Here is a 13,594-nt window from a genome sequence, read left to right on the forward strand (position 1 = left end):
GTTACGAAGTGTAACGCAAACTACATATTGACTTCTCAAAAAAAAAAAAAAAATACATGCTTCTACAATAAAAAAATCAGCTTTGCTTTAAAGCGTTCTTAACTGTCTCAGTCACCTTTTTGTGGTCGAAATCGCCATTGACTAAGGCCATTAAAATGGCCTGATTTCCAATCAGAATGTTGAAATTGCTTTTGGAGCCTCCCTGTAGGTTTTCCCTGTTATCTCTTAAAAATCCGCCAACCATATGAAAAGTGGTAGTAACTAAGTCAGATAGTTGCTGGACAGGCACTTTCTCCACTGGTTTGTTCGCTTTGGGTCTCCGTATTCTGGTGAAGTATTTCTTTTTGGACTTTTTGGGTTTGATACAAGTTTCCACCCGTGGCTTCTTTTTAACCTAAAAAACGGAAGCCCATTTTCGATAAGTACCTCTAAGTGAATTAATAGAATTTCATCGCTACCTGCTTATTCTGTATCTCCCTGATGGTATAGTCAAAGGGCTGGATTTTGTTGGTTAGCGGATTATACTCGGGCCTTTCAAATACATTAATAGGCCATTCTTTGGGTGGCTTCTTCTCTGTCGCACCCTCTCCCCCCTCGTCTTTTTGCTTGCCCGTCTTGTCCAAGCGCTCCACAAAACTCTCCTCTTCCAACACGTCCAAAACAGCAAAATCCTCCTCCAGCAAGTGCTCCTTTTTCAAAAAGCTGTTCCCAGCTTCGCTTCTTGCTTTCCTCACTGGATTACGTCGATATTTCGGCGAAGCATACTTAAACTCCTTAGACTTTGCGTTTTCTTCTTCGATTTCGTTTTTGTCTTTCTGGGGATGCAAGTCCTTTTTGTACTCCTTGACGAAGATTACCTCTTCGTCACTAGCCGAAATATTATCGTTCTTTCCAACCTGAGGCGTCTGATGTTCATGAAGCGTCAAATTGTCACCCAAGGTCGACTGGTTGTTCAGTACGGTGAGATTACAGGGAAATGTGCTGTTTTGTTGAAAACTGCTGCTGGTCTCGTTGAGGGGGTAAAGAGGTGGTAGATGGAAGGCTAAATTCAATGCTTGTGCTATAGAGATTTGGTGGTAGTAATTGGGATCGACCACTACAGAGGGATTGCCCATTAGAGGATCGATTCTAAACTGCCAATTTGGAAGTAAATTCGCTTCTGGATGGTAGAGCATTAGGTTGTCATACGGGACCAAGACTTCCGGATGGGTCCAATGGTCTGGAGCAGTAGGCTTGGACATGCTTGAATAGTGGAAGGGTCACTGAGTGGGGTCCTGAAAGGAAACTGAACAATAACAGTTAGTAGTCAATAATACAAAGCTTAACACACATGGGAAATTGAGATTTGAAGCGATCGAAGGCATAGTTAAGTTACCTAATGAAGATTTCCAGCTTATACGCGTTTTAATGAGAAAATCAAGGTGTAAACGGACAGTTAGAACTTTTCGGCAATTACCGATTGTTGTAATGGAGTGACAGGTTAATTGCCATTGTTGCGTGTTGCCGTTTTGATTGAAGTGAAAACAATTTGGAAACTTACGAGCATTCAAAAGCGAAATTTTCATTTTATAAAATCAATGATTTTTACTTTAATAGAGAGTTTTCATAAGACACATATCTTAAACATGTAGAGAACCATAATAGGTAAAGGCAACTCTGTTGCAATTTTTTTCAAGAAAGCCCCTAAATCGAATAATTGTTGACAAACCCAATAAGGGGCCAAATTTTAAAAAGTTTTGTTTTTTGTTATAAAAACATCTATAACAGTACAGAAATTGTATTTGTTAATACATAGAGTTTTCTCCGATACTAACCGTGAACGAAATAAACGTATTCAACATTGTGATATGTGGATCTCGAAAACAATTAGAGATACCTCTCAAATCAGTTAAATGGCAGCAAAGTTTTCCTCTAAACCGGAATAATTCCAATTACTTGTGAAATTAACAAAAAAATCAAAACATATTTATTTATGTGAGATTCTTAGGTCAAGTAGATCTAAGCCTTTTGTACATATGTAAAGACTTCTCCATTTTTACGATGAAGTCGAGGCACAATCGAAAATCTTTGAGTTGTAAATAATGATAGTGCTAATACTGTTAATCAGGTTAGGTCTGTTAATTTGAGATGAAAGAGTTGTGAGGGGGCTGATGTTGCCCCTATAGGACGCCTATGTATGTTGCTACTTGGTTAGAAGTATTTTCGTCAATTATGAGGGTTTCGCAATCGTTATCTTGACGCGATTTTGCTATTTTATGATTAACGTCTAACCACCCTTTGTCGGTACTTGTGGGAAAGGATGGCCGCCCTTTGTCGGCGCGGATGAGAAGCGCGGCCGCGCTTTGTCGGCATCTCTGGAAATGTACCGACAAAGTGTTATCAGTACCACGGTAACGACTCAGGTGGTGTCATAAGTCGGTAATTGCTTTCTAGCCAGGGTACGACACTGTTTTAATTACCCTTAGTTTAGTACTTAAGAGCGCCCCGAATCTAGAGGGTCCTCTTCCTTTTCGAGTGGCTCACCAGAACTGTTATCCGCAAGCAGAATCCAAAGTGCACCCGTTAATATCAATTAACCCTAATTATTCAAAAACCCTAGACAACTTTAGAAAAACCTATATTTATATATTTTTGATAACTAATGTGATAAAGCAAATAGAAATTATTGCTGGAACTTTTTTCAAGGCTTCAACATAATTTTTTTCCCTTTTCCAATAACGTATCAACTATGATTTGCTAGTGCCGACTTAATAGGGGCTATTTTAACTCATTCTGTTAGCCATTGATGATTAAAATCATGTATGTACCTAGACGTGATCCCATACTTCGCAGCTTCTTATTATTATATCCTAAAATTTGCTTTCATTTCTGTAGTACAATTTTGCCTCCATTTTATTGATCCACATATCTAATAGTTTTCGGGATTCCTGTGCTGAGGGTTAAATCACTGAATGCGTTAATTAAATAATACATTAATGATAGTTATTAACAATAACCAGCTAACAAAGTTGAAGACATTAACCGATCGTTAATATACGTCTCAGACAACATTTTTCCATCGAAAAACTAAAGTACAACATTTCTATTTTAAATTTGAAATGCACTCTTCTTACTCTAAACATTTTCGTCTGAGTTAGAGATTGAAAACCACTATATCAAGAATTGAGGCTTTTCACAAGTGAAATAATAATGACGTGCTCATAGACGTTGTGACCGGCCAGATGCAAGAAATGATGACCGCAGTGGCCTTCAAAAACAAGTTACAACCCGCACAATCATCTATTAATATATGATTTTGAGCATATTAAAAAAGTTTGTATTTACACTCAACAAACAGGAAAAATACATAAACATTGCCAATGGGACATTGGTCAGTGGAATGTGTGTGAAACAGTGGAAATGGAAGCGGTCATCACAGGCAACAATTGGACAGTTTTATCTAAGAACGACAATTCAATTCCACTCTACATCATTTATCGTAATCCGTAAAAAGAAAGTTTTGATGGCGACAAGCGATCTAATGATCATTAGAGCAGTGTAAGCCAAATTGATTGAGGCATCATTGCGCACGCAGTGCGGAAATATGGTTGGCACAAGCTATGTGCGTTTATCTAGAGTAACGTGTATTACTAAACATCATAATAAACCAAGAGGCGATTTCAGCCGGTGATTTGGTACGTGTCTAGTACCTCAAATTGGTAAATGTTCTTTCTTCATTTCGTTCAGGACAAAACATGCCGATTTGGAGTACCAAACACATACCACTCACAAAGGAAAATCCGGGCATATTTCCGCACTGAGTGCCCACTGCTAGGTTCTAGTATAGTTTATAGTATGTCTCAATCTCACATGTTTCTATAAAATCTGAGTATCGACAGTCTATTCGAGACTCTTCGGCGAGCCTGAATCCGCCTAATATGACCAACCTTTTTGGCGACGTTGATTGGTCAAAAAGTTTTACTCTCACTCTCACGTGCTCCTAGAGAATTAGACCTGGTGCGATTGCCTTAATTCGACATTAAAAGGAGACCCATTTTTGAACATTTGAAAATTTCAATGGGGGTCAAATATGGCACATGACCATATGGGTTACTTTACAGCTTTGATTTCTCATTTAAATTTAACTGGCATATTTTTTGGTAATAAGCTTAAGCAGTTTAATCTTAACACATATATTTACTGGAAGTATCTGCCATGCAAATTCCAAAGGTCTTTTGGCAAATTTACGATTCAGACACTAATTAAAGCCTAAAATTAGCGAACTATGTACATGGGCCAGACATCAGTCATCGATGAGCGGTCAGCAAATAAATTTGAACACCATAAAACGTCATAAAACTGGAAAATACCATATAGCGATCATCGTCGACATTGAGTGAGAGATAAATTTGTACCACCCAATTTAATCGTTTTAAAAACTATATTTTTTAAGCTGAAAAACTGAAATTTGATTAGAATAACCGAGGACTTCGATATTGTGACGATTATACCTACATATACCTAAAAGTACAGGGCGTTCCAAAAAGGTTGTGCCAAACTTAAAAAGATTACGGGGGCATTGCGGTGAATAATTTTTGCATAGAAACAGTGAAAAACAAGCTATTTTGACTCCAGAGTCATTTTCGTCTAAAAACATAATGTTAGTTCGTTGACACCAAAAAATTTCGATATTTAATTCATTCTTAATGAAGATGACGCAAAAAAATATCACAAAAGGTCAAAATGACGACCCCTAACCTGGTCAGATAAATTTATTTCTCGATATCGTCTCGATATAATATCGATTTAATGTTTTTGGATCTGATGGATGCATAAAAGTGTGGCGAAAGTCAAATACGGCATTGAGTCCAAGCAACACTATTAAAACCGTGAAACATGGAGGTGGCGGTGTCATGGTTTGGGGTTGTATGTCAGCAGCTGGAGTCGGTAATATTTATATAATAGAGGGAATCATGGATCATAAAGTGTATCTCAACATTTTAAAGACAAATTTAAAGCAAAAGTTAGGGCTTGCTGAGGATGTTTACTTCCAGCAAGACATCGACCCCAAACATAAGGCATACAATGTACGTCAATGGCTCATATATAATACCCTTCATTTGTTGGAAACACCTCCTCAGAGTCCAGACTTAAACCCGATTGAACATTTATGGAGTGTTTTAGAGTCTAAAATTCGTCAGCACCATATTCAAAATAAAGAATGTCTAAAACGGATTATTTTGGAGGAATGGTCTAAGATAACCGCTGATGTAACAAAAAAACTTGTTCATTCAATGCCAAATAGGCTATTACAAGTTATAAAATTAAAGGGGTACCCAACAGGGTACTAATAATTATATGTACCATAAATATAACTTTACTCTGTTATAGGTACCAAGACTTTTGCGAGGTTGTATTTTGCCCGCCGGACGAAAATGTATTTTTTTCTTAACATGCCGATAATTATATCTTTAATTAGTTATATTATTTAATGTAGCAGAAGTGTATGAATTAATATGTAAAGTGTAAATAAAAATTATACTAGTTGTTAAAAAGAAATAGGCAATAATATACGTTTGATAGAAGGGTACCAAGACTATTGCGGGCCAGTGTATGTATGGTATTGCCCGCGCAAAAATTCCTGAGCCAAAATATCAAATACCCAGAAACCCGAATTTATAACGAATTATCCAAACCGACCAAATTAATTATCTACAACTGCAGGAAATATTTTGGGTTTGCAAACCTTGGTACGGAGTTCAAATTCCGCACATTCAAAGTCGAGACTTCCTCCAAAGTCTTGCCAAGATCCACTCGTATTTCAAAAGACCTCGCGGTTTTGATGTTTACTTGATCGGACCAGAGGGTTTTACGGCCACTTTTTATTCTAAATGAACTAATGTGTTCAAAGAACCGGCAAGGATGTACGTTATTGGATCCAGTGTTCGCTTCCAGATTTAATTTATCAATGAAAACAGCCGTAAAGGCTAATTTTAGACAGAGATGAACTTGAGCAATTAAATGCGCAACACACGGAAAAGTACTCTAGGATAATATGTTATTGTAGGATGTTTCACATTGCGCCGAGATTTTTTAAGATTTAGAAAACCGTGTTAAAACTTTCCCATACTTGTACTTTTAAGTTGTTGCTTTCTCTCGCGAAACGATGGATTTTTTAAATTCCACACCCGAGTATTTTGACGAAAAAACTCCTAATTTTAAATTTGTGGAGACCTCGACTGGCGCCAGAGCGTTCGAATAGCACATATAAATCAAAACATCCAGATTCCCGCTTTAATAGCTGATTATTTGTATTCAAATATTTGATTCTTGGCATTAACAACGTTCTCATTAGAATTTGCAACGCATAAGCGAGCATCAATGAGATTTTAAGCGAGAACCTGTTCCAACAAAGAACTGGACCTTTTTAAAAAAGGTCATTTTTAGACGCGACCACAATCGGGGCATACAGAGTGTTTGGTAAACGATTTAACAAAATTTTTTTGCTGACAGAGGAAATCATTTGGAACTGATTTACTCTAATTCACCTCTATACAAAACCTCATAATTTCTTCATTTCCTTCTAACTTACTACTTCTTTTTTGTCATTATTTTTAGGTTTTAATTTTCTTAACTTATTCATAACAAAAAGGGCATATACTCACCTTACAGAATAAATTCAGTTCAATCCGATAGCACTATTAAAAATAAAGCTATTCAAACCAAAATTTCAAATTTTGTGAAAAATCACAAAAAAATCGTGCCTTGGAAACTGTGAGGTTTTACACATACAGAGTGAGTCGTAACGGAACTGACACAGAACAAGTGTGCATAGGGGACCTCAAAATATTATAACGATTTATTGAATTTCTTTCTACGGTTTATAGTTGAGAAGATATTGACCTCCGTAGTTGGCTTATAAATTTCTAAAAAACGGCACTCAATATCTTTAATTGGTAGAAATATGAACGCAATAGAGGTTGGATTAGGAGTAAGGTAAGGTCTAAAAGAGTTGGATTTTTTTATCTGAAAAGCAACTTACAAACGAGCAGTGCTATTTAATAGCAGATTTAATTCTAAAACATTTATTCCCGTTCAAAATTTGTCGAAAACGTAATAATTTTTGGTAAGATCATAGTCTTGTCAGCCTGGACCAAATCAAATTTAAGGGAATTTAAAGGGATTATCAACCAAATGTAATGTAATTATGTAATGTAATTATATAATGCCACATTTAGGATCACTGTGATTTGCACGACTTTAGCAAATTACAAATAGTTTACCAGTCAAAAACGATGTGGTCTCTTAAATCTCTTTAAATCCTTTTAAATTTGCTCTGGTTCTTTCCCACAAAACTGCGATTTTGTTAAAAATAATAAAGTTTTCGACAAATTTTGAAGGGTAATAAAAGTTTTAGATTAAATTTGCTATTAAAAGGTACTGTCCATTGTTAGTTACTTTACGGATAAAAAAATCCCAACTCTTTTAAACTTTACTCATAATTCAACTTTTGTTGAGCATCTATCGATTTCATATTTCTACCAATTAAAGATGTTGGCAAAAATAAAACATGTTCCAAATTTGGTTGCGTTGTGATGACGCACTACCGAAATATGGTGTTTTTGAGAAATTTACAAGCCAACTTCGAAGGTCAATATCTCCTCAACTATCAACGGTAGAAAAAATTCAATAGTCACGTTTTGAGGCCCCCTACACACACCTGCTCTGTGTCGGTTCCATTACGACTCACCCTGTACAAATCTAAATCAGGTTAAATCGGTTCCAAAAGATTTCCCTTGTCGCCCAGAAAATTTTATCAAACCGCCTACCAAACACCCTATATAATTTATATGTTCATTACACACATGATTCACGGTTAACATTTATAGCAATATCTTGCATCCAACCACTAAGTAACATCATAATGGAATCAAGAGAATAACAGCCATTACACGCATAACAAACCAATCATCACCCATCAGGCACGTTTTTGGCAAGTTGCGTTCAAAAAATTTTGGGTAAATACCGCGACGAGCAAAACTGAATTAGCAGGCGTGACGTCAGGGGACGCCTCTACTGACGTCGCGACGCTAATCTGCCACAATTTCAAACATTCCGCGTCTATATTAAAAGCCAAATGTCCTAATCGGGTTTACAACATTCGCAACTCGCGCCAGAGAAAGGTCAGAAAAGCGGAAAAGTTGAGTATATTTAGTAGAAGTTGAGTTAAGGCAGAGTTTGGTTCCGGAGGTTCAAGTTGTGGGTTTTGTGTGTTTTTGGATAACTGCAGACTCGAACATGTCCGCCTGCGTTAACGAAAGAGTCTATAGGGTGAGTATCGTGCTGTTTTGGCGGTAAAAAGGGACTTTAACGGGCGATCGTGCCAGCCGATTAAACCTCACGATAAGGCTAAAGGACAATTTTTATTTTAATTTGATAAAAATTTTATTTTACCCGAATATTGTAACGAAACATAAAGCACATGGAAAAATCATATTCATAAGCACCTGCCCACTTAAACACGAGATAATTTCAGGTCAAGCGCCATTCTTTGAAAGTGATAGGTAGTTTTGAGTGTTTGTTAAACATGCCAACTAATTGCATTTTGTGCGATTTCAGATGAACAATCAAGTGATAATTTCCAATTTTGAAAGTGTCCTAATAACGATACAATGTGGCGCATCTAAGAGCATTTTGCAATTGTGATTAGTTGTAATTCTCGAGTGCGGAATTCCGCCCAAAGTTTTTCATTAAAAAAATGCCAAATTTGAACGTTAAAAACTCCGTAAACATGTTATTTTCGTGATATCTGGTTTGGCACCCATTCATGCTACTTTACGCGACTGAGCGCGTCAGAATTGTATAACTTTTTGCATGTTTATATGAACTTTATTGCATACACACGTCTTAAAGTTAAGGTAGTTATAGTTGTTTCTAGGCGAAACTTTATTCAGAATTTATTTATTTATCATCGGCATAACGTTTCGATACGCATAAAATTGAAGATAACCATTATTAATTGACAACATTCTCACCTTTTATCAGCTACTTTGGAACTAATCGTAATCTTCCGATGAGCGAATTTGACTTCTTTAGGACTCACCCCTTTAGCTGTTCTTAGCGTCACAGCCTTGTAAAGCGAATTGTTGAACTGTCAAAGGCAGAGGCAGGGTTGCCTAATTGCTTCAAGCTAATTTATGTACGTCATTTTGCTACTCTAATGAGGTCCTAATCATACATGATGGGCCTTTTCGCGAAGAATTACCTCCAAAAATGATCAGAAGGCACTAATTAATGAAATGTTAACTAAATCGGGAGAAAAATATCGACAAATGTAACAAGTGTCAACTGACAACGTCGCAAAACACTGTAGTGACAAATTCCTAAATATGGCGGTCAATTTCTGGTTTTGAGACATTCAAAAGCTCTCGTGATTTTTAACTCGCCGTCAGGTTATTAATAGCCCGGTAAGATAAGAATATTTAATTTAATACATGTTGAGAATTGTCTAAGAATAATTATTAGCCTAACAACCTACAACTAGTGAGAAAGTTTCCGTTTCTCAAAACTTTCATTTAAACCTAAAGCGCGCTTAATCTGGTTATTTCCATGTCGTTTAAATTGAATGCTAATAAGGGCCACTAGATCGTTGTACTGGCAACTTTACCTGGAAGAATTTCCATGAAAACTCACCAATCCCGTGTCTTTATTTCGACGTGCTCATGGTTGTGGTGAAGTTTCCAGGACTCCGCGAAAGTGGTAATAATTTGTCAGAAGGGTCATTGCAGACGTCACGGATACCAATGACTTTTAGGTAGTGTGATGTCACAATGAGTCTTGGGACTTCTCGCTTAGGCTTCGAGATGATATTGTTTGAGCTTACTTTTCATTCCATAAATATTATTTTAATTTTCATTAATTTCTTTTATAATCTAGAGTCCAAAATTTAACAAGGTTAAGAATTGCTGATTAAAAATCCAACAGATGGAACTCGCTAAATTCTGCATTACATGTATTTTCATAAGGTAAAACTTGCAATAATATGCAACAATTTTCTGAGGATTGCAAGATATCTGCAGTGCGCCCCAATCAGGTCAGAGGCGTCAAAATCGCATCAAAAGATTAAACGGATCAGAACCTTTTTGTCGCAATAACGGAGCGTGATTCTCATAGCAATAATAATGTGTTACATAAGACACCTACATATTTACGCGAATATTTCCCTGTAATAATCGCCCAGATTGATGATACCCCGGTCCTGACTCAGACTCGATGATTATAAATTGCTCGCAATGATGAATATTTTGAAAAATATTTACCGTTATGACGCCCGTAGTCGTCGCCTATATAGAAAACGGGACAAGTGTCTGGACGCGATCCAAATTCGCAAATTCCCCAGCTTTTGAAAATAGATCAAACTTTCAATGTTAGAACGGGAGCACGGGTCACTGTCAATGATCACCTTCTGAAAACCGAAAGATTTCATCAACAAGTCCGGTTCATTGGCTGGCATTGTCTATTGTTGCACTAAGCTCAGGTGCAGGTCAGTTACACCGACTGACCTTAGCCAGTTGTTTCGTTTAACTCATTGCTATTGCCAAATCTTGCAGCAAGAGGCCGGCTTGAAGTCCAAGGTTGCCCTCTTCAACAACTTTGCCGACAACCACACCAAGAAACAGGCAGTCAATCCTTTTTCCAATGACAAATGTGTTTCGAATCTACCTAAGCCTAAAATCTCCAAAGAAGATTATGGACGGTAAGGCTTCCTCTGTATTAATTAGTAGCGGTTCTAATAAAGTCGGGATCAGGCCTGCTAAGGGATCCCTCTCCGAGCAAAGGGCATTCAAGGCTACCATCCAAGTTTGTAAGGAAATGCTACAGTTGTGCGAAGTGATTGAGCAATGTGGGGAACCTCTGTTTTTGCCCCACGAGAAGGACAATGACGGCAGGAAAGTGATTAGTTTTGGAAATCTTTTCTCCGTAAGTCCCTGCTTCAGGTTGCAGAACAAGTAATCTGAACTATAATTTGCTTCTTTCCGTTGCAGATTTACCAGGGAATTTCCGATAAAGTAGTGGGAATGTTGATCAGAGCTAGAAAACATCAGTTGGTGGACTTCGAGGGAGAGTGTTTATTCCAAGTAAGTCTATATTTCCACCTCCCGGTGAACTGGGAATTTGACCAACATTCCTATTGCAGAGGAGAGACGACCACGTTCCAATCATCACTCTAAAATCCTATAAGCAAATCTATCAAATCCTGAAAGAGAAAATCGACACAGCCGCCCAACAGCTCAAAGAAAGCATAGCGACTTATGGTGAATTGGACACTGGAAACTATTTTTAATGCTAAATTTAAAGCACTTTATTTAGCAAATTGATCTAACTGCAATCTTAAAATAAGTGCGAGGACCACACATTAACTATTACTGTAACTTCTCTGGCCACCAGGTTTTAATCGTCGAAACATGATCAGAGTAATTCCATGATAAGACACTTTAGGGCCAAATTACCAATGTTCTGACGAGATTTCTATAGCTGAAAAATCACAGAAAACGGTTTTCAATACGTTCATAATTTGGTCCTAAAACGTTGTGCTAGTGCAAAAGAGTTGTTTTTGCAATAACACAGAGCATGTTTAGAATATGTGTATTCACTATTAATAATCTTATTAAGCTCGGTATTGAATAAATCACGGTGTCTCAAAAATAATTTATAATCAGTTTGGGATGCCCTGTATTACATTTTTTGGAAATCAAGACAAGGGTCAACAGTGATATAGGTTTAGAATATGATTAGGTTATTATATAGTTAGCAGTTGTACATACATTTTCTGATCGTCAGTTATTAGCAAATTATTTATTAATTATCTTGTTTTTTATACGTTTCCTTTTCGTTCCTCACTACAATAATTATTTATTTAGACTAACGTACTTAAATAGATACTTTTATTTATTTTTTATTTTATTTTTACGTCGAAATAAAGTAAATCAATAATTTAGTCTTTCGTTTGTCCTCAGTTGCCTATCATCTAATTTTTTCTGCTAACTTCTGGACGCCACGTACATACATGGTGAGTAGTATAGGAAAATAGTATAAGTATTTTTTTGCCCCGAAGTACAACTACCCGTCCATACCCAGGAACACGGTTCGTAAAATAAAAGACTTCGAGAAATTTAAAACAAATATACCCTTTATTTTATAATAACTGGATAAAGTCCGAGGGAGTTTCGGCCTTACAAATAACTGGTAAATATACGTATGTTAGTGAATGTGCGTTCACAGCCGGATTCAAAAAGTGACCGACTCCAAAAAGGTCTTGTATGGAGGCGATTAAGACTCACGGCTCAGGCTCCTTTTTCGGGTGCACCAATGAAGACACTTCTAGGCAAATTCTCACACTCGAAGATTCTGTTTTTGTCAATAATTTGGGAAAACTAAAACCTTAAAAGGTTTTCGCAATTAGTGTCTGATTACAATAACCACTGCAAGGGCCTGGTCAACGTAATAGACCTCCGGACGGTCTGAGGGCCACGTGTGGAATCCACCTGTGGTTTTTCATGGTAACACCTAGATGACCCTCGGGTTGAATTATTTACAGGTACTGATTATCAGTCAGTACCTATCCTGATATCAGAAATCTGGTGAAACGAGTTTTCCACATGGCTCTGACAATTTTTATTGTCACATACTATATTTTCTTTCAGTGTTCAGATTTATCACTGTCCTAACTTTACAGTCCTAATTTGCAACAGGCGTGTCAAACTAAATGGCCCACAGTAGGTTTCCGTTCGTTATGTATGACTGTTCAGTCCGCTCCATTCGGTACAAGTAATAGGAATTAATCTAAAACATACTTGGAGAATCTCAAAAATAGATATACTTAGTTAAACAATGGTTCAAATATACCACTACACTATTTCTCCATACTACTTTTTCGACCCATCCTATAGCATTGAAAATAACTTTTCACGTATTTTCGGACGAGTCTTTCCCACAAACCGATACCTACGACTAAGTTACAATATCCACTATTCTATGATGCTAGGAAAGCACAAAAGGGTACAGCAGGATAAGCATGGCATGGAATCGGCTTATAAATGGGAATTCAAATATTTTTGCACAAAATAGATGTATTCGGTTATAAAACAACATTTCTTTTGACTTTGGGTAGATTTTTCAAAGCAGCCTTGAAATATGTCGAAAAGGTCGCGTAAATACCTTTATTACTTTAAGCTCAAATATTTCAGGAACTAAAAGAGATACAAAAACAAATTTGTAACTGAGACTCTGGAGAATATTTATGTATTTTTTTATAATTTTTAGAGGGTCGCAATATTTTCAAAAACTTTTAAGTGCTATTTTTTCATTTCGGTTTTTGAGTGACAATCACAAATTTAATATATCGTATTTTTCGGACTATAAGACGCATCGGACGATAAGACGCATTTCAAATTTAGAGACGGTTTATTGAAAAAAAAAACTTTAATGTTATCTTCGGACCATAAAACGCACCCAAAATTTTGAGTCCATTTTTCTATGTAAAAAGGTGCGTCTTATAGTCCGAAAAATAGGATATGTCATAATATAGTCCAAATACCACCTCCTGTTTTCAGTT

General features: G+C 36.7%; 2 protein-coding genes across 3 annotated transcripts; one reads left to right on the top strand and one right to left on the bottom strand.

The window, feature by feature from the left end:
• On the bottom strand, positions 1–10,474 carry LOC136418475 (uncharacterized). Of its 2 annotated transcripts, none has more exons than XM_066404541.1 (3): positions 10,299–10,474; positions 459–1,274; positions 1–394 (listed from the first exon to the last, which is right to left on the bottom strand). In XM_066404541.1, exons 2-3 carry the CDS (start codon positions 1,239–1,241, stop codon positions 77–79), a joined length of 1,101 nt encoding a protein of 366 aa, XP_066260638.1. In that variant the 5' UTR covers positions 1,242–1,274; positions 10,299–10,474; the 3' UTR covers positions 1–76. The 2 variants fall into 2 exon arrangements, with proteins under 2 accessions (XP_066260638.1, XP_066260637.1); XM_066404540.1 differs by lacking the exon at positions 10,299–10,474 and adding an exon at positions 9,015–9,108.
• Positions 8,119–11,975, top strand: LOC136418476 (actin-binding Rho-activating protein-like). Its single transcript, XM_066404542.1, has 5 exons — positions 8,119–8,310; positions 10,590–10,735; positions 10,788–10,959; positions 11,025–11,117; positions 11,177–11,975. The coding sequence occupies exons 1-5, from the start codon at positions 8,278–8,280 to the stop codon at positions 11,321–11,323; spliced, it is 591 nt and encodes a 196-aa protein (XP_066260639.1). The 5' UTR covers positions 8,119–8,277; the 3' UTR covers positions 11,324–11,975.
• The last annotated feature ends 1,619 nt before the right edge of the window (positions 11,976–13,594 follow it).

This window comes from Euwallacea similis, chromosome 35, assembly GCF_039881205.1.
Source record: "Euwallacea similis isolate ESF13 chromosome 35, ESF131.1, whole genome shotgun sequence".
Classification (NCBI taxonomy): Eukaryota; Metazoa; Arthropoda; class Insecta; order Coleoptera; family Curculionidae; genus Euwallacea; species Euwallacea similis.

Coding starts and splice junctions, on each gene's coding strand:
- LOC136418475 (XM_066404541.1), bottom strand. CDS start 1,241: ATGTCCAAGCCTACTGCTCCAGACCATTGGACCCATCCGGAAGTCTTG. Junction 395..458: donor GGGAGATACAGAATAAGCAG/GTAGCGATGAAA, acceptor TCCGTTTTTTAG/GTTAAAAAGAAGCCACGGGT.
- LOC136418476 (XM_066404542.1), top strand. CDS start 8,278: ATGTCCGCCTGCGTTAACGAAAGAGTCTATAGG. Junction 10,960..11,024: donor GTTTTGGAAATCTTTTCTCC/GTAAGTCCCTGC, acceptor TTTCCGTTGCAG/ATTTACCAGGGAATTTCCGA. Junction 11,118..11,176: donor AGGGAGAGTGTTTATTCCAA/GTAAGTCTATAT, acceptor TTCCTATTGCAG/AGGAGAGACGACCACGTTCC.